The 21,604-nt window shown below is 43.9% G+C and overlaps 1 protein-coding gene across 1 annotated transcript in view; it reads left to right on the top strand.

Moving 5' to 3' along the window:
* Positions 1–21,604, top strand: part of COL14A1 (collagen type XIV alpha 1 chain) — an 87,031-nt gene that overhangs the window by 31,743 nt on the left and 33,684 nt on the right. The window contains exons 16-22 of the mRNA XM_056854323.1: positions 824–982; positions 6,312–6,389; positions 7,383–7,469; positions 10,568–10,621; positions 12,123–12,218; positions 13,158–13,211; positions 14,671–14,724. Of these exons, the coding sequence (XP_056710301.1) occupies positions 824–982; positions 6,312–6,389; positions 7,383–7,469; positions 10,568–10,621; positions 12,123–12,218; positions 13,158–13,211; positions 14,671–14,724 (582 nt within the window). The remainder of the gene's footprint in view (positions 1–823; positions 983–6,311; positions 6,390–7,382; positions 7,470–10,567; positions 10,622–12,122; positions 12,219–13,157; positions 13,212–14,670; positions 14,725–21,604) is intronic.

The raw sequence follows: 21,604 nt of genomic DNA, 5'->3' as shown, positions 1-21,604 counted from the left end.
AACCAGGAAGGCCATAGTTTGAGAGGTCCATAGGCCCAAGCGCAAAACGAGGATGAAGAAAGGACTGAAAGGGGGAGGGGGGAGGGCAGGAAGAATAGGGAAAAAGAATGTAGGGGAAGGAAGGGAAAGGAACATAAGAACATAAGAAAAGCCGTGCTGGATCAGGCCAAGGCCCATCAAGTCCAGCAGTCTGTTCACACAGTGGCCAACCAGGTGCCTCTAGGAAGCCCCCAAACAAGACGACTGCAGCAGCACCATCCTGCCTGTGTTCCACGGCACCTCATATAACAGGCATGCTCCTCTGATCCTGGAGAGAATATGTGTGGATCATGACTAGTATCCATTTTGACTAGTAGCCATGGATAGCCCTCTCTTCCATGAACATGTCCAATCCCTTCTTAAAGCCTTCTCTTAAAGTTGGCAGCCATCGCCACATCCTGGGGCAGAGAGTTCCACAATTTAGCTGTGTGTTAAGGAAGGGGTGGGAGGCCAGCTAATCCACATAACCGTTGCTGTCCTCAACCATATGCCTGGTAGAACATCTTCGACTTACATGCCCTGGGGAACCGAGCTAGGTCCTGCAGGGTTGTCCTCAGCCGGTCTAGTTCATTTCTTAGCCCTCGCTATCTGCTGACTTACATCTTCAGATATTGCTTTTTATAACTTACCTTTCCAAATTTCAGCTGTGAATCCAAATCTGTGAATTTTGAATTTGGGCAAAATACTAGTAAGTCTGTTACTAAGAAAAAAACTTTTTTTAAACCCGAAAAGGTCCTACATACTTATATGTCCTTTTAAAAAAGACACCTTTGTTCTCTCCTAGTTGCATGTCATTATCAGCAAAACGGCTGCTAAAATAGTGATTGACTGCAAACAAGTGGGCGAGAAAGCAATCAGCGCAGCTGGCAATATCACCTCTCAAGGGATCGAAGTATTGGGAAGAATGGTCCGATCCAGAGGACCGAGGGACAATACTGCACCGGTATGTGAAGCAGCTTGTGTTTCGGGTCTCGGTTTTAAGAGAAATTAGGTTTCTGAATGAAAGGAAGATTTATGAATACGCTTGTGAAATAGTTAAGGAAGTTATTGTCTGGTTGATTAAAGAAATGGTATGATTAACCATGTTCACCTCAAGGATTTGGGACAATTCAAGCTTTCCCAAAATAGGGAACCTCTTGCATCTCCTGGTGGCCTGTCTGGTGGATTTTGCATCTGAAGGTTCCAGTTTCTCATTCCAATGTCTTGTACCACAAGGAGACAAAAGATAGCACATTATGCAGGAGTTTGTGTTCTGGAACTTGTGATTCCATAGATATTAAACCATCCTCCCAGTTGCTGTTACCTTTTCCCCAGCCACCAAAACCTTCCTCTTCATATCAACTGTCTTCCAGAAAGAGCAGAAATAGACTTTCACAGAAATGACTTTGCGTTTTGAGGAAGATCTAATTATTATAGATAAGGGCAGAAGAGGAAATGTGTGTTAATTTCCTTTGAACTCCCTTATCATAGAATCATAGAGTTGGAAGGGACCACCAGGGTCATCAAGTCCAACCCCCTGCACAATGCAGGAAATTCACAACTGCCTCCCCTCCATACCTAGTGACCAGAAGATGGCCAAGATGCCCTCCCTTTCATCATCTGCCTAAGGTCACAGAATCAGCATTGCTGACAGATGGCCATCTAACCTCTTCTTAAAAACCTCCGGGGAAGGAGCGCTTACCACCTCCCGAGGAAGCCTGTTCCACCAAGGAATTGCTCTAACTGTTAGAAAATTCTTCCTAATGTCTAGACGGAAACTCTTTTGATTTAATTTCAACCCGTTGGTTCTGGTCCGACCTTCTTGGGCAATAGAAAACAACTCGGCACCATCTTCAATATGACAGCCCCTCAAGTACTTGAACATGGTTATCATATCCCCTTGGCCACGAGCATTTTCTTGAACCTAAAGCATTTTCTTGAACCTGACCTGGATGGCCGAGGCTCGCCTGATCTCATCAGATCTCAGAAGCTAAGCAGGGTCAGCATGGTGAGTACTTGGATGGGAAACCCCCAAACGATACTGTACCAGGGTTGTTATGCAGAGGAAGGCAGTGGCAAACCCCCTGCAAACGTCTCTTGCCTTGAAAACCCTACAGGGTTGCTGTAAGTTAGCTACGACTTGACAGCACTTTACTCACATGCAAGACCCAAATTGAAACACGGTGCTTTTGGCTATGTATTTGTTTATTGGTCTGCCAAGAACATTTACCCCCAAATTATGTTTCTCTGGATGAAAAAAAATTCTTTTAAGGCTAAAACTTTGAATATTGTCTTAGAAGACAATGGAACAGAGCAACCCTTGTGACCACATTCCAACAGGGAAAGACAATGACGAACTTATAAAAGGTTGCAGTTAAAGGGTGCTTTGTCGGAAGAAGGGGAAAGAACCAGTGCCTTTTGTTGAGAAAGCCTGACCAGCATGAATGACAAGTCATTTAGTAAACTGCACACCCACAGAAAAATGTTGGTTGTCTTCAAGTGAATGGGTCAGCAGTTACATAAGACTAGAGGCATGCATAGCTTCATTTCTCCATGAAGTTCTCTCAGCAGTACCAATGACAGTTTTTTTCACGGGTTTTAACAAAACTTATGCTCTTATTTAACTGTTAGGTAGTTTGCAAGATTCAAAGTTTGGTGGCTGTAGCCTGGGCAATAAAACTCCCAGGTGCGCATGGCTTTTCTGAAAACAGTAGAGCCATATCTGAGGTTGTTTGATGTTCAGGGTCTTTTCACTGGGGTCATCCATGGGTTTTCTAGTAACCTGAAACCTGGGAGGGGAGGAGAAGCATACATTCTCAGCTGTGTTTGGCATCCTGTTCATAAATTCAGCAGCTCTTTGTGTGTGGACCATTGCAATAGAATTAGCCGTCAATGGAGATAAATAATTTTTCACTGGGTCATGCTCTGCAATGCCGGAATATTTTGTCATGATGGGCAGGCGTTGTGGTGAGCATTCTCCATCTGGCATGGCCAAATCTTCATCTGTGGGAGCAATCCTAAGGACATCTACTCCTGTGTAGGCCCCGTTTTATTCAATGGGTCTTACTCCTTGGAAAACGTTTTTAGGATTGCAGTCTAAATGCTTCAGTTATGCTTCAGAGATGTCACAGCTAAAGTCCATTGGTCCACCGCACATGTAGGCAGTCCAATGCCCACATTATCCTCCACTGCTCACAAAGTCTCCTCTGTTGATATCCTTGGATATCTGTCCTCTCCTCTTCAGGGCAGGTGGCAAATTTAAAAGCGCATGTATGTGTGTGAAAGACAGCACATAGAGATCTAAATTTGGGGGCTATTTTCAGCATTTAGGTTGCATCCTTTTTAAAAAATACACTACAAAAACTGTTTGTTTACTTGGTTGATAATTCTGCATATGGTTGCTGTTCAGTCATATGATCTGTAGCGGTGCGTTGTGGGTGTTGCAGGGGAGGGGGGAGAAAGAGATGGTGAGGGTATGTATCTATTCTACATTTTTAAACCAGTTCTACAGTAATTGAATTGTCATGGTATCCTCCAGTGTCCTGGGAATGGAAGCTTGTTAGAGACGCTAATAATTGTCTGTTATCACCCTTCCCCCTGTTTAGTCTGACCATATTAAAGAGGATTCACAGTGGGTAGCTGTGTTAGTCTGTCTGCAGTAGTAGAAAAGAGCAAGAGTCCAGTAGCACCTTAAAGACTAACAAAAATATTTTCTGGCAGGGTATGAGCTTTCGTGAGCCACAGCTCACTTCTTCAGATCTCATACCCTGCCAGAAAATATTTTTGTTAGTCCTTAAGGTGCTACTGGACTCTTGCTGTTTTCTACATATTAAAGAGGTTGAGTTATCCAGTCATGGATCTCTCATGCTGTTCAAAATGTAACAGACTTGATCCTACAAAGGCTGTTTATGATTGGAAGTTATCAGCTGGTTCACAAGTGGAAATGCTGAGAAAGCAGAGTGAAAACTGCTAGCTATCCTCTCAAAACGTGTTTAAAAAAAGACGTAAAGGCTGCAATCCTAATCAGTCCTACTTGGAAGTAAGTTCTGTTTTATTCAATAGAGCCTACTCATACGAAAGTATTCTTGGAATTTCAGACATAAGCATTAACTATACAATTTTTTTCCCTCCCATGGAGAAAACCGAGTAACATGTAGGATGTGTTACCTTGGAATAATATTGCATATAGCAAGATTTAAGCACATGAATGCATGAAGCTGCCTTATACTGAATCAGACCCTCGGTCCATCAAAGTCAGTATTGTCTACTCAGATCGGCAGCGGCTCTCCAGGGTCTCAGGCTGAGGTCTTTCACGTCATCGACTCGCCTGGTCCCTTTAACTGGAGATGCCGGGGATTGAACCTGGGACCTTCTGCATGCCATGCAGATGCTCTACCACTGAGCCACAACCCCTCCCTTATTGATACCACTTTTAGTTCTAAAATTGTCCAACAGCCTGAGTAGCCCAGCTTAGCTGAGTTTGCCAGAGTTTGGGCGCTAAGCGAATGGGCCATGGTACTTGCATGGGAGGCCTCCAAGGAAGACTGGGCTTGGACAAAGACAATGGCAAACTATCTCTGTTCATCTCTTGCCTGGAACACCCTGTTGTCGTCTTGAATGGGTTGCAGCTGGACAGCATATTCTTCTTCTAAAATTCTCCACCATCTCCAGTCTCTGACAATTGGGGCTAGAATAAGAATCCCTGCAGCTGTCACAATTTCCTCTTAACACCATTGTTAAAATTGCTGGTGCTGATGTTGATTACAGCAGAGACATGGCCAAAGTGTGCGTGAGAACAGGCAGCTTTATTTAGAAGTTGTACCTCAGTGTGATAATATCACGAACTGAAAGAATGTTCCATTGACTTTAATGGATCCCATGTGTTGAATTGGGGGGGGGGATTTATAAAACGCACTGCATATTTTGCAAACTGCCTTTTGTAGATATATCTGTTTGCATTCTCAGGAATTTATCCCTGTATGCAAAACAGCATGTCCCCTTTTTCTTCTGTTGTGTAAATTAGAACCAATCAATCCAAGAATCCAGTGTGGTATTATATTTTTCTACAAATCAATTAGCAAAAGTTTTTTTTTTAATTGTTTTATTATATTTGAGTTGAGAGAGGCTGAATCAGCCATTCTTCTGGTTTTAAAATGTGATGTGGGCTTCTTCTGATTCCAGCTGAGTTTACTAAACAAAGATCCCTTTGTCATTGGGAGGCATTTAATCAGGGACATTTACATTCATAGCCTTTAGCTCAATAGTCAGCACCCTTCTCAGACCCAGGGTGCACCTTTAACCCTAATCTGCAAAACCCACTTTTAATTTTTGAATGTCTGTGTCCCTCTTTTTCCTTCCCTCTCAGAGCATATCTGCAGAAGTATTAACTAACAGTGATTCCTTTTTCCTAAGGATCCTGGGAATTGTATTGGGGGATGGGGTGGCAGAGGATTCTTACCATTAGTACCAGTTTCCAGAATACTTGGGGGAGCCATGACAACTTAACTGGTATAAAAATTTCATCTACCATTATTAATTTGTCAGCAAGTCATGTGAAATTAAGATTTTTCAGCTCTCCTTGATTTTTTTTTCTTTGCAGGGAAAGAAAATTTAGCAGGGAAAGACATCTATGAAGTCCTCTTATTGCCATGCTGAAAATTCAGGATTTTTATTCTGTGGGCAGGATCCAAAGAGTTGTTTAGGTTCAAGGCATGGGTATTGCACTGACCAAGTAAAATATTTCCCCTTTTTTGTTTTGTTTGAATAGCTGGCCTCTGTGCCATATTTAGGGTTGCCAACCTCCAGATTGGGCCTAGAGACGTCCTAGTATTACAACTGATCTCCAGATGACAGAGAGCAATTCCCCTGGAGAAAATGGCAGCTTTGGAGGGTCAACTCTATGGCATTGTGCCTTGTTAAGGTCCCGCCCCTCCCCAAAGCCTGCCTTCCCCAGGCTTCTCCCACAAAATCTCCAGGTATTTCCTAACCCAGAGCTGGCAACCCTAGGGCCGTATCATAAAACTGCTCTTGAAACTCTTCTCTGTTTCAAAAACACTTTGCCTTAAAACTTGGGGAGCTGCTGTCTGGGACCCCCCACCCCCGAAGACCTAAATCCCTCTTGGTTTCATAAAATGAGTTTCTCCATTTCTGTCAGTATATGAATTTCACCCAGATAGGAATATCCATTTTAATAATCTAGCATCTATCCAAATAACTTTTTGAAATGGCTATCCTTTGTTGATTTTTTTCTAATACCAACTACATTTCACTTTATATTTCTGTTTTTAAACCAGTTCCAGTTGCAAATGTTTGATATCGTTTGTACGACTTCATGGGCTAATAGAGATAAATGCTGTGAACTTCCTGGATTGGTAAGGCTCCATTTTAAAGCTCCTGTTTGATGGTATGTAATTGATAGTCACAAATATATTTTGGAATTGTCACCAAAAGTTTTATATATAGTAGGCATAACTCAGCACCATTAACACACAGTGGTTCCCATTCAATGGAGATAATTCCCTGCATAAATATAACTATTAGAGATGTGGAATCATAGAATCATGGAGTTGGAGGGGACCACCAGGGCCATATAGTCCAACCCCCTGCACAATGCAGGAAATCCACAACTACCTCCCCCCCACACCCCCAGGGACCCCTACTCCATGCTCAGAAGATGGCTAAGATGCCCTCCCTCTCATGAGCTGCCTAAGGTCATAGAATCAGCATTGCTGACAGATGGCCATCTAACCTCTGCTTAAAAACCTCCAGGGAAGGAGAGCTCATCACCTCCCGAGGAAGCCTGTTCCACTGAGGAACCACTTTAACTGTTAGAAAGTTCTTCCTGACATTTAGATGGAAACTCACAAGAAAGGCCCTGCTGTATCAGACCAAGGTCCATCAAGTCCAGCAGTCTGTTCACTCTTTTAATTTAATTTCAACCCTTTGGAATGGTATAGTATAGCTCAATCTCATCAGATCTCAGAAGATAAGCAGGTTCAGTACTTGGATGGGGGACCACCAAGGAAGACTCTGCAGAAGAAGGCAATGGCAAACCACCTGTGCTTCTTGCCTTGAAAGCCCCTTGGTAGGGTCTCCATAAGTCATTGTAACTTGACAGCACATGCATGCGTACATATATACATACATATATATCTGTTCCTCTGTTATTTGTTAATAGCATCTGCCTGTCATAAAAAAAGAATGAGGAAGCTCCATAAAGTAGAGCACCAGATGTACTTTAGAGCTTCTGCTTGTGCGTGGGGATCATGTGCTCATGACCAAAGTGGCTTTGCTTCTAGATTCTTAAATTTGTCATCGAACTTTGTGATGTATCAGGGATGATGTTTATTTTCCTTTGTCCCTAGAGAGATGAAGAAAGTTGCCCCTCCCTCCCTCATGCTTGTTCCTGTTCTGAAACGAGCAAAGGTCCTCAGGGGCCACCTGGGCCACCGGTAAGGTTTCCTTCATGTTTGACTTCCCCATGTCACTGTTTTTGGTTCTACTGGATTGGGAACATGGCTTCATTATGTTATGTAAGCCATTGATCCCCAGTGTGGCACCTGTCTCCACCATGGTGCCTGCCACTGTGTTTCCCAGGGCCCTCTTCCTTCTTTTCAAAGCATCTCTTCCCTAAAGCAAAGTGCCAATCGTGGCTTTCCTCTACCTTATTGGAACAGGGATTGCTTCAGAAAAGTCCAAGAGGCATCATCTTTGTGTCTGCAGAGAGGACCCACCCAGAAAGAGCTGCCCCCATCGTAGGAGGATACTTGGTTTAGAATCATAGAATCATAGAGTTGGAAGGGACCACCAGGGTCATCTAGTCCAACCCCCTGCACAATGCAAGAAATTCACAACTACCTCCCCCGACACCCCCAGTGACCCATACTTCATGCCCAGAAGATGGCCAAGGTGCCCTCCCTCTCATGATCTGCCTAAGGTCATAGAATCAGCATGGCTGACAGATGGCCATCTAGCCTCTGCTTAAAAACCTCCAGGGAAGGAGAGCTCGCCACCTCCCAAGGAAGCCTGTTCCAATGAGGAACAGCTCTGTTAGAAAATTCTTCCTAATGTCTAGACGGAAACTCTTTTGATTTAATTTCAACCCGTTGGTTCTGGTCCGGCCTTCTTGGGCAACAGAAAACAACTCAGCACCATCCTCTATATGACAGCCCTTCAAGTACTTGAACATGGTTATCATATCCCCTCTCAGTCTTCTCCTCTTCAGTCTAAACATAACCAGCTCCTTCAACCTTTCCTCATAGAACTTGGTCTCCAGACCCCTCACTATCATGGAGGCTTGCAAACAATTTGTGATTGACCCCAGCCTTCCCAGAAGCCATTTTGTGCTTGGCCACGCCCCTCCCCAGTAACAGTTTTATGGCTGTGAGCCCTTATCTGTTCTAAAAATCCTCAAGTGTCCACAGGCTCAAGAATGCTGAGGAACCTTCATGTAAACTACCAAATTACACCTTTTTCAGGGGCTGAGAGGTTAAAATGAAGTTTGTTCAACTAAGGAGGATCTATTGCTTTGACACAGAATTTTGTTTAAGGGGTTTTGTAGGTTTTGGCTCATTACTTTCACATCAGAGCCTAAAGAAAATAATTAAAATACATTAGCTCCTATATTATGTTCCATTTGTATGTGTCACCTCTTAACATTTTCTGGTCCTGCTGTGATAATTCAGCAAACGTACATATAACTCAGTTCCTCTGTTCTGTTAATCAGTGAGTTAGTGGAGTATAGGGTTTGGGTTCCATTCCACGAGGGTAGAATTGTTTTGAGGATAAAATAGTACAGTCACTGAACTTTGAGTTCTTGGAGGGAGGGGCAGAACTCAAATGAGATAAATAATAATCTATGGAGTTTTGGGTCTGGATTTGAAGGTCTTCTTGAGTGATTGCTAATTGACTGGGTTTGCAACCCGGTGGATCCAACACCCACTATTAATGAGTGGCAATCCTATTTATTTGTGACTTGATACTTAAAACTGCAGTTGTCTGGGACAGAGTCAAATGCCCTGACCACTCGGCTGCCATACTTTGCTGAAGTCTGAAACCCGAAAGGGAAAAGACTTGCTAGGAGTGAGGCAAATGAGATATACTTGGGCTAGCATCCTTCTCCAAATGATATGAAAAGGTGCAGTGCAGTAAAGAGGGAAGTGAAGTGCTTTGTGGTATAGTGGTTGGAGTGTTGGACTAGGATCTGGTCTGGGTTCAAATGCTTGCTCTGCCATGAAGTTCATAGGGTGACCCTGGGCCGGTCCCTGCCTCTCAGCCCAACCTACCGCACAGGGATGTTGGGAAGATAAAACAGAGGAAGAGGTCTGTCTGTCATTAGTCACAATGAAAACTTCCTGAGCTCTGTCTGTTATTAGTTACAGTGAAACCATATTGAGCTTTACTGAAATTTTCACCTAATTATATGGGATTTAAAAGTGCAAAATTATGTAGAATTACAATTATGTTTGCTAACATGGTTATACCTGATAGATTTCATTTTTTGCAACTTCTTAAAAAATTCTCTAGAACTTACTGATATGATATGAGAAGTGTAAGGAAAATCCCATAAGAAGCATTCCCATAATAATTCACTGAAGATAAAATAGTCATGATTCAATTTAGACAACTATAATAGTGTTTGGGAGTTTGATTTCCTGTGTACATAGATTACACTGGGGTTAATTTAATTCGGCAAATTAAACTGAACAAATTCTCAGGACATAGCATTTTCTCCAAACATTTTATTTAAAAAAAAAACACCTGTGGAATTGATAGCATGTTAAATGTGTGAGTTCAGAAAACCTCAGTGCTTAAATAAACGTGGCCCTCAGACTTACTGGTATTTCTTTTCTTTATGCTGCTGTCATTACCGTTCTAAAATAACATTGAATCTGTAATGGTATCAAGTGACAGAGTTACAGGAAGGCTTGTATATTGCAAGAACTCAGGGGACTTGTTGTGCAGCACCTCGCTGTGGACACAGCAATCAGTCATATGGCACTATGGAGCCCCCCACACATAGAGAGAGACTCACAGTCTGTGGGACTGGGCCACCCAGTATCTTGGATCTCAGTTAGCGTTTCTGTAGAAGGACTTCCCCTTGTGAAGTGTGATTTTTCTGCCTCCCCCTCCTGATTTCATTGGTCATTTTGGTCTCCGACAGAAGGGGGTATATGGGGAAATCACACTGTCCTTAATTCCCATGGAAACCCTAGTCAGGATCCAAGCTAGTGTTTGGAGTCAAGGAGGAAATTTTCCCTCGTTGCAATAGTGGTAGGAACTCAAGATGTACCATGCTAGATCACACCAAAGGCCCATCTCCAGCATCCTGTTTCCCTCAGAGGCTGATCAGATGCCAGAGTTTGACACTCTAACCACTACAACACACTGCCTCTCTCCTGATCTTATCCGATGAGATCTTGCATCAATGAGGCTTTTCTAAATCAGATAATGAGTATAAATTCTTGGGGTTTGGGGAGGAACAAGGAAAAAGGAGACCTTTGTGGATAGTAGGGCTTATTTTTCATTCAGTGCTAAATGTGTTTTGCAGGGTGGACCAGGCCTCAGAGGTCCAAAGGGTAACCGTGGCGAATATGGCCCAAAGGTAATTGTTGTACTGCTACTTCCTATAGGTACTATGCAAAGTCGCTGGAGTTTTCCCGTTGAGTTCAATTGAATCTGGTTTGCACCTGTCTCAGAACTGGGATCAGCATACCCTAACGTGGGACGGCTGCTGGGGCCAGTTTCCAATGAAACATGCATGCCTCCCGCTACCTGCTTGCCCTTCCCCTACCCTCTCACTTGAAAGCCCCCCCCACCCGCATGCACCACCAGGGGAAGGGCATGTGATTGGCTCACAGCAGCAGTGATCCAGTGCTACCGGGGAAGGGTGTCTGTGCAGCTGACAGCAAGGACAGTGTGCGGGGGGGAGTGGTGAGCAAGCCGGTAGGGGGAGGGCACATGAGCTGCTGGTAGGGGAGGGGCATGCATGTGGGCAGAAAAGGGGGTATGAGCAGGGGGAGGGGGCTAATAGGTACCCTTTGTTCAGGGCCACTGAAACCTGGAACCAGCCTTATATTATCAGTTGTATTATCAGTTGTATTGAAACCTGGAACCAGCCTTGTATTATCAGTTGTATTGTCCCAACAATGGATATTTGTCTGAAATTATTTCTAGAATGTTTTAATGTTACTTATGAGAGAGAGAGAGACAGAGACAGAAAGAGAGAGAGAGAGAATGGGTGGCTAAAAGTATAAGGATTGTTATGGAACAGACTAGAGCAAGAGTCCAGTATAGGGTTTCCAAGTTCCTCTTAGCGTTTTTGGGGTGGAGCCTGAGAAGAGCGGGGTTTGGGGAGGGGAGGGACTTCAATGCCATAGATTCCAGTTGCCAAAGCAGCCATTCTCCAGGTGAACTGATCTCTGTCACCTGGAGATCAGTTGTAATTGCAGGAGATCTCCAGCTAGTACCTGGAGAGTGGCAGCCCTAGTTCAGCAGCACCTTAAAAACTAACAAAATTTCTGGCAGGGTATGAGATTTTGTGAGCCACAGCTCAAGACCTGTGGCTCACAAAAGCTCATACCCTGCCAGAAAAGTTGTTACTGGATTCTTGCTCTTTTCTACTGCTACAGACAGACTACCCACCATGATCTATCTCTATGGAATAGACAGTATTCATAGATCCTTAACAGTGATCTATGTTTCATATGAACCTCCTTATACCAAGTCATTGACACATCTTGCTTGCTATCGTCTACAATGACTGGCGGCGGCGCTTCAAGGTCTTGAGCAGAGAAGTTCTTTTCCCAGCATGTGCTGCTCAACATTCTTTAACTGGAGATTCAGGGGACTTAGCCTTGAAATACGGCTGCTCCCCATTTGTGAGCAAATCCTCAAGATCAGAAATTGGAGTCTTTGATATTTATGTCCTTAAGCCAGCCTTTTGCAAAGAAGGCTCCTATGCTTGCTCAGACATAGAAATGCATAGCTTCATAACCCTCATCACATTGTTTGAACGTGAGGATTCTGTGCATTTATTTGGTATAGTTTGCTACTTTATTTGTTTGGAGGAGTTGCAGCTTATGACCACTAGACTATCATTCTAGGGGCCGGATGGACCACGAGGTGAGATTGGAGCTCCTGGTCCTCAAGGACCTCCTGGGCCACAAGGGCCAAGTGGACTTTCTATTCAAGGACTTCCGGTAGGTTCTAAACTGTTGGCAACCAAGGTCTTGTTCACACCCTAGCAGTTGGGTTTTATGAAAGAATGGAGCAACGTTATACCGAATCAGACCATTGGTCCACTAAGGTCAGTTTTGTCTACTTAGACTGGCAGAATCTCTCCGGGATCTCAGGTAGAGGTCTTTCACGTCACCTGCCAGATGTTTTCGCTGGAGATGCTGGGGTTTGAACATGGGGCAATCAGCTTTTGCCTCACCACTGAGCCACAGCCCCTCCCCAAAGTTGTAGAAAGCAGGTTGTGCAACCCATTAAGAATACTATGATTCTGCGATCGTTAAAAGTCTTTCCGTATGATTGTAAAAAAATCCAGATTTTTTCTTTGGTCTACCCCTGATGCTTGGTCCAATGCGGTGCCGGCATCATAATAACCTGTTTCCCTGTCCCAATCAGCTTTCCTCTCCTGCAGAAGACTTACTAAAGATGAGGAAGGCCCTTCCTGACAGGTCCTCAGCTGGATCTAGCGCTCAACCCCCTTTCCCCTTCTATTTTCATTCTTACCTGTTTAATGGCTTCACATAAAATGCTAAACAAATTAGACCCAACATTTCCACTTTTTAAAGACTGTAAATGTTTTTTTAAATAGGTATATATTATATTTATACTTTATTTATATTTCAAACGATGGGGATGCTTCAGCCAAAGTTAAGCAATACTGTTTTAAATGGGTTAGCATTAAGCATCTTCTTAACCCTCTCTCCTGTTGAAATCTGTGGAATTTAAGTGTTTTGGCTGGATTTTGCCCCAAGTTTGTGACTTGTCCTGTAGTATTTCTTTTTCCATGAAGAAATCTGCAGTGGACAGTTTTGCATGTAGTGTAAAACGGAAAACATGTCTGAAAGGGGGGGGAAGAGCGGAAATAAACCATTTGTTTGCTTAACTCTGTGATTGATGATCCTCAGGGACCAATTGGTGAAAAAGGAGAAAAGGGAGAAGATGGTCGTCCTGGCATACAGGTAACTTCTGTGCTAATCGGTTATCTTTTATGGATTATAGATATCATTAAATATGGACTTAGCAGCACTTAAGAACATAAGAACATAAAAGAGGCCAACGCTGGATCAGACCAAGATCCATCAAGTCCAGCCCAGAGCCTGTTCACACAGTGGCCAACCAGGTGCCTCTAGGAAGCCCACAAACAAGATGATTGCAGCAGCATTGTCCTGCCTGGGTTCCACAGCACCTAATGTATTAGGCATGCTCCTCTAATACTGTAGAGAATAGGTGTGCATCATGTACTTATTTTTACTTGTGGCAGGCATTGGATACTTCACGACTGTGCGGTTACTCATATAGGAATGGACTGTCCTTTTAAATTTCTGGTGGGCCCCTGCCCACTGGCAGGCAGGAGCAAGCTGAGCCAGGAGGCCCCATGTATTTGACAAGGGGGAACTCTTGAAAATTCATAAGGAATACCTCAATTTTATGATCGTTTCTTTAGCGAAGGATTGCAGAGCCCCCTTTGGCTATCAAAATAGGTCCTGTGTGTGTAGGGGAGGGGAGAATTTATCTTTGAGTGTTCCTTGTTCCCCATTGTCCTTAGGATAGTTTCTGATCCAAAGGGGCAGCCTCCCTTCTCCACTGGACAGAACTATGGAGTTGGGGGACTGTGTTCTAAGGGCATGCACTAATGTGCCCATGGAGAAACAGGTCCTCCCCCTTGGGATCCTTTGAGTATCAAAAATGTGGTCTCCTGCTTCTCTGCTGAAAGTATGCATGTGGGGGAATGGGCTCCGAGATCATCAAATTCCACAGTGGAACAGGGACATTCTCAATGTGATAGTTTTATGTCACCTGTTTTTCCTTACTAAACTTTACTGAGGAGAGGAGAAGAGGAGACACAAGGTGCCCCTTTTCGATGTTACTTGTGCATCAGCTGCAACAGGTCCCTCAGCACACAAGGCCTGAGGAAAAATGGCCTGAGTGATGTTGGTGGGAAAGAGCCTGGCAGAGAAGGGAGTCTTACTATTTTTTATTTTATTTAAAAAAATTATTTTGCTGCCTTTCTTGTGGAGCTCAAGGCAGCTTACAATGTAAGGTGGCTATCACTACATAGAAGGGTTGATCAATTGTAAATGCTGTGTGAGTAAATGAACGGTGAATGGTATGTGAATGGTGTGAATGAAAAGAGTGTGTGTATGAGCATCACATTTGATTAGTGTTTGTGTGTATCCAAATAAGGGAGTGTATGCCTTAGTAAAAGGGAATGGCCACAGTGAAAGTATAGCATTAAACACATCCACAACTTTATGTCCATCTCCTTTTATCTCAGTGCAAAACAAACATGGATCTCCATTGTAAGCAGGGGACATGGCTCCTTTAATTGCCCTTAAAGATACATGAGTGTTTTAATAACGTTTGAATCTGTGCACGTTTAGAAATGCATTACCTGGCTCAATTTTTTTTTCTACACAGGGTGTCATGGGACCCCCGGGACCCCCAGGACGAGATGGAAGCCAGGGCCCACGGGTAAGGTGAAATGAATACAAGGCTGGTCTGTGGACCGATAATAACTGGCTTGCTACTTCTGCTTCTTAGACCCGTTCATTTTGGGGTCATCTATAATTTCTGTCACCTCAAGATCCACTCTATGGTTTTCCCAAACTAGGGTTCCCTGACCCAATTTGGTGCTTGTGATCCCAATGGGCCTCTTCACCATTTTCTTGTCTTGCTAATTCCTTGTAGAATAGAAACCGTGCCAACGTGGTGCAGTTGGAGGGTCAGAATTAGACCCTGGTTCAAGCCCCACTCAGCCACAGTCATTCATTCTCAGTCCAGTCTACTTCACAGGGTTGTTGTGAGGATAAAGAGGGGGAAATGGACTATCTATAACACCCTGAGGTCTTGGGAGGAGGGGTAGGACAAATATGACATTTTAAAAACAAAATCTTGCATATGGCTGGCGTTATATAAATAGCAGAAGAAGCAATGATAGCCAATTTGATGGCAAAATCTGAATAACATTTACCCCCAGTTGTTATAATTTGGTTCATGAGTAATCCACCTTGAGAGAGGAAAGGCAGCATGGTATAGCCCTATGTCGTCATATCTCTGAAGCTAAGCAGGGTTGGTACTTGGAAGGGAGACCACCAAGGAAGGCTCTGCAGAGGACAGCAATGGCAAACCACCTCTGCTTCTCAATTGCCTTGAAAGCCCCTTGGTAGGGTCGCCATAAGTTGACTGCAGCTTGACAGCACTTTACACACCCCCACATAGTCCACATTTCTCATTGAGCTTCTAGGTAGATTACAGCCTTTAAAAATGTTAAAAAGGCCAGTATAATATATACAACAAATAATGTAAAAGAACTAGAGGACAAGGAGATAAAAACAGTATACTACATCCAGTAATCCAATGCACTATAAAAAAAAACTGCTCAATTTCTCCCCACAGAGATTAAAACAACAACCTTTTTAAAAAATGCCATCCTGAACAATTCCATTTTATATGTTTTATGAATCAATACAAATGTGGTGTCCTTCCCAACCTCCTCAGGCAGGTCATTCCACCAGGTGGGAACTACAGCAGAGAAACCTCGAGTATAGGCAGCCGTTGCTCTTACCCCTCTGCAGTATGGCACCTTAAGGCAGCTTCAGAAGTTCCTAGTTCTGTCCAGGTTTCATTTTAATTTTACGTCTGCCTTTTTAACCTTAATTATTTTTTGTTCCAAAGACTGCTAAGCAAACTTCCTAGTCATGGGATAAGAGGACAAGTCCTCTTATGGATTGAGAGCTGGCTGAAAAATAGGAAGCAGAGAGTAGGAATCAATGGAAAGTTCTCACAATGGCGGGATGTGAGCAGTGGGGTGCCTCAGGGATCTGTGTTGGGACCGGTGCTTTTCAACCTGTTCATCAATGACCTGGAGTTGGGGTTAAACAGTGAAGTAGCCAAGTTTGCAGATGACACCAAATTATTTAGGGTGGTTAAAACAAAATCGGACTGTGAAGAGATTCAGAAGGATCTCTGCATACTGGAAGAAAGGGCATTAAAATGGCAAATGAGATTCAATGTGAGTAAGTGTAAAGTGATGCATAATGGGACAAAAAATCCCAACTTCACATATACACTGATGGGATCTGTGCTGGCAGCGACAGACCAAGAAAGGGATCTTGGGGTGGTAGTGGATAGCTCAATGAAGATGTCAACCCAGTGTGCGGCTGCTGTAAAAAAGGCAAATTCCATGCTGGCTATAATTAGACGAGGAATAGAGAATAAAACTGCTGATATCATACTGCCCTTGTGCAAATCTATGCTGAGACCACACTTGGAATACTGTGTACAGTTCTGGTCACCACACCTAAAAAAGGATATTACAGAGCTTGAGAAGGTGCAGAAAAGAGCTACCAAAATGATCAAGGGACTAGAGCAACTGTCCTATGGGGAGTGGTTAAGATGCTTAGGGCTGTTTAGCTTGGAAAGAAGGCGGTTAAGGGGAGACATGATAGAGGTCTATAAAATTATGCATGGTTTGGAGAGAGTGGACAGGGAGAAATTTTTCTCCCTCTCCCATAATACTAGAACACAGGGTCATCTGCTGAAGCTGGAGGGTGAGAGATTCAAAACAGATAAAAGGAAGTATTTTTTCACACAATGCATAGTTAAATTGTCTGCCCCAGGATGTGGTGATGGCTGCCATCTTGGAGGGTTTTAAGAGGGGAGTGGACATATTCATGGAGGAGAGGGGTATTCATGGCTGTTAGTTAGAATGGATACTAGTCATGCTGCATACCTATTCTCTCTAGTATCAGAGGAGCATGCCTATTCTTTTGGGTGCGGTGGAACACAGGCAGGATGGTGCTGCTGCACTCATCTTGTTTGTGGCTTCTTAAAAGGCACCTGGTTGGCCACTGTGTGAACAGACTGCTGGACTTGATGGGCCTTGGTCTGATCCAGCAGGGCCTTTCTTATGTTCTTATGTACAGTCAAATGCAAAGAATAACTGAAAGGGCATGGAAAACGTTCAGCAGCAGCTTTCTATCGTCTGTCCACAGCACCATTTTCCATTTTCCACAGCACCATTTTCCTTTATGTAGGGATACTTCCCCGCCGACCGCTTCAGGGCTTCCTTTTGATTATGCATGCCTTTTCTGACCATCAGGGGTCACCTTGCTCTCCCCGCTAGTTTTCCCCACATTTTCCAGATTCTGGCTAAAACAGCATCCGGAAAACATGGGCAAATCGCGCAGGGAGAGCAAGGTGACCTCTTATGGGCAGAAAAGATGTGCATAAGCAAAGGAAGCCCCGAAGCAGTCGGTGGAGGAGACCACGGGGAAACGTCCCTGCATAAAAGGCCTCCCTCTCTTCCCCATTTTTAACTAGTTCTTCTAGTGAGGAAGAAATGGCAACGTATTCCCTAAATCAACACGAGGAAACCAAACGGATCAGTTTCATGATGGATTGCACATTCTATAAAATGTAGTTGAGGGTAGCTTGAATTGCATTTTAAAGAATGATTTGAATCAGACTCAAAAATCTGTTCTATGTTAATAAAATAAACTCCATAAGGAGTTTGATGCTTAGTATCCCCTAACAGTGTGTTTAACTGTATCTGGTGACAGAATCAAATAAATCTGCGTTCCAAAATCGTATTAAACCAATGTTCCTAAACATCCATTTAAACCAGTAGGGCGAACTTCACAAGCCATTTTTGGATCTGGGTTGCCAAGCTACTAACTTAGGTGCATTTATCTGGAAATCTTTTGGAAGGGGCTATAGTATTCATGGCAAACCGAAGGTTACCGTTCCATCCAAACTGGCAAACTGGGGTTACGCACTCGCCCTCCGCACCAGAATTGGAAACCACAATCAAATGGACAGTCAAATAGCTTGTCAGTTTAGATGCAACAGCAAACGCCCACCCAAGATGGAATGGAAGGAACAGGAGGAGGGAATATACGAGCCCAAGGTGGGCATACAAGCTCTGCACTAGGGTGATGAAGGAGTCAAGACTAGGATCTAGGAGACCCGGGTTCAAATCCCCACTCTGCCATGGAAACTTGCTGGGTGACTTTGGGTCAGTCACGCTCTGCACATAAACTATTCACAGGTTTGTTGATGTGAGGATAAAACAGAAGGGGGGCAGATGATTTTGTAAGCTACATTGCGTCCCCATTGGGTCATAATGCCATTGGATTGGCATTACATGTGAGTAGTACCTATGGATAGTAGTGGCAATATGTACATAGTGGTGATTCAAATGCTTTTTTTACGTACAGCGGTGTATGCATTTTATATTTGATTTCTCTAATACCAGTGCAGGAGAAATGTCATGTGCAAAGCAGCCCCGAAGTTAATTCAGAGACAATGGTTTACAGATCGCAAAGGCTGTAAACCAGTGGTTCCTAAACTTTTTGGGCCACTGCCCCCTTGGTTCCACAAACTCAACCCCTACCCTATCCTATAAAAAGCATGACTCACTAAAGAAGATAATAACAATAAAATTTCAAAACAGTAACAATTAATTGCACATCTATTCAAAATCATATTAAAACATTTCACTTGAAATTTATTCAACCAAACTTATAAACTTGATCCAGTGGTATCAGCTCTTCAAAGTCTGTAAAAAAATTCTGACAGTTTCCACCCAATTTGTAAGCATGGTGCCATAGTTTGATCTATTGTAAATTAGTGAACAACACAGTTGAAGGGGCCCACCTCTAGTGCCCCCTGCTGCCCTCTTGCCTCTTACTGCCCCCCTAGGTAATCCTACCTCTTCCCAGGGGGTGGTACTGCCCACTTTGGGAACCACTGCTGTAAACCCTCAAACCACCTTGTCTGTATTTGCCCTTCTGAACCTGCTTTGGAAATTAACTTGAAACCTTGACAAATGAGCAAAGAGAATTCGGCATCTGTTAGTTATTAGAAAGGTGCTGGCTACAAATATACTCTCTGTCCTTCTTTCTGCTTAATCGCCTTCTTACACACATACTTATGCTGTATTCAAGGGCTGTGAAGTGGGACTTGCCCAGTCTCAGCTCTTCAAACAATAGCCATGCTGTAAATGAGGTGTGTGTGTGTGCAAATGCATGTGTGTTCTGTAAAGCAGAAACCCAAAAACCACTTGGCTGCAGCTGTACCGTGCTAACTTTACTTGGTCAAGAATTTCTGTGATTTGCTCCAAAAACAGCACAGAGCAAGTTTTAAAAGCCCAAACAAGACTTTTTAAAAACAAAGCCTGCACAATTACCTTTTAGGTAGAGGTAGGGTTGCCAACCTCCAGGTACTAGCTCTAGATCTCCTGCTATTACAACTGATCTCCAGCCGATAGAGATCGGTTCACCTGGAGAAAATGGCTGCTTTGGCAATTGGACCCTATGGCATTGAAGTCCCTCCCCAAATCCTGCCCTCCTCAGGCTCTGCCCCAAAAACCTCTCGCCGGTGTCAAAGAGGCACCTGGCAACTCTAGGTAGGGCTTTACCACGGGGATTGTTGATAAGGCCTTGGTTATAAGGGCTGGGTTTGTGAGCATACTAAAGCATCAGAAGGATTCTGTACTTCGAGGAATGTCTAAATATTACTAGAATTAATCAAGAAGCTCGATGCTATCTCACACTTTTGCAAAAGCCAGGTGGCAGACTTTGGATCAGACGTGCGCCTGGAGTTCTGTGCTGGGAACGTATTTCCCAGGTGTGTGGGATCCCAATTTGACTGGGGCTCTGGGGGGAAGGGGCTTACACCTCCCTCCCCATGTTTTCTCTCAGCCTAAAACAGCCCCAGAATCCACTATTCACCCTGCAGGGGAAAGTTAAATGCGGTGATAGTCTACATGCAAGGTTCCCCAATGGAGCAAATAATGGGTCTTGGAGATATTTCAGATCAAAAAGGCAGGAATGTGGGAGGAAACAGGCCCCTTCTTTTTGTGCGCTGTGGCCCAATCCAAATTGGCCTCCCACATATCTGGGATTTGAGTTCCAGTGCACATCTGTTGACAGTCCACATGTCTGCCACACGGTCTTAGCCACAAATGAATTGGCCCTATGTCTCCTCACACTAGAGATGTTGAATTATCATGACTAGGAAGGCTGAGTTATTCCCTTTTGTCACTGTACCTCTTGCATTTCATTGCCTGATTACATTTGTTCCTCTGCCTATGTATGTGTATTTGCTAACTAAGGGCATGGCTTGGGTGTCTGTGCAGTTCACAAAAGCTTCTGCTGCAGTAAGTCAGTTACAGCCCATTCCTGAGCTTTCGGCAGCCGGGGACAGTGGGGAGGAGGCACCACCGTGGTGCCTCCTAAACCGTTCCACAGCTGCCAAAAGCTAGGCTTTTTTCTTTTAAAAAGGGCTTTTCGCCCCCTGGACGCCAGAACGCCGGCGAGGGCCTTTACGCCAGTGGAAGGCCCCGTCGCATCCCGGGGTGGCAGGAGACCAGTGTCTGGGTCTCCCCACTGGCGTTGGGGCCACTTATGGTAGCGTAAGTAGCCCGGACACCAGCATGTGTGTGTGTGTGTGGGGGGGCAACGCTGGCGCTTCCCCTTCCTGGCCTCCTCAGAAGTCAGGAAGGCGCTGCCAGTCTTTAAACTGCCACAAGATTTAATTCTGTTTTCGGAGACTGCTTTGCTACGAAGTAAATACTGGCTGCTTCCACGGGCATTCCACTAGAGTGGGTTTTTGTTGCAGTGTCCACATGATGGAGGAGGTTACCGCATTATCCAGTGATGTATTATGAGTTTGAAAATGTTATAAAAAGCATCGCTTTAAAAGGGTTTTTGGATGCCACAGCTAAAAAATGGTTGGAAGACGTCTTCACAGCTAAAGGGGCCAAACAAAGTGCGAACAGTATTTTTTATAACATTTTCAAACTCTTAATACATCGCTGGGAATACCTAGTGCGGTAACAGCCAAAGTGCAAACAGTATTTTTTATAACAGTTTCAAACTCTTAATACATTGGTGGGAATACCTAGTGCGGTAACAGCCAAAGTGCGAACAGTATTTTTTATAACAGTTTCAAATTTTTAATACATCGCTGGGAATACCTAGTGCGGTAACAGCCAAAGTGCGAACAGTATTTTTTATAACATTTTCAAACTCTTAATACATCGCTGGGAATACATCATGCGGTAACCCCGGAGTCTTCTTTTTGTCCTGCTTCCATATTTCACCTCACTTTGCAGCAATCTTTCTAAAACCTGGTTTCCTTTTGAAAGAGATCACTTCCAAAGTCCATTTGCATGCTGTTTGGATGGGGAGGTGCAGATTTTTGCAGGTCCCACCCACATCTGCACTTTCCTTGCCTCCCCCGCATGCAACTTCCCCTCACAACCGGAAGGCTATTTCGCGCTTCTCTTTAAACAAATTGAAAATTGACATGTCACTGTAGTTTTATAACTTTATAACATTTTAGAAGT

Source organism: Euleptes europaea, chromosome 8 (assembly GCF_029931775.1).
Source record: "Euleptes europaea isolate rEulEur1 chromosome 8, rEulEur1.hap1, whole genome shotgun sequence".
NCBI lineage: Eukaryota > Metazoa > Chordata > Lepidosauria > Squamata > Sphaerodactylidae > Euleptes > Euleptes europaea.
Note: the sequence above shows the minus strand (reverse complement) of the source record. Positions and strands in the feature narration are given on the sequence as shown.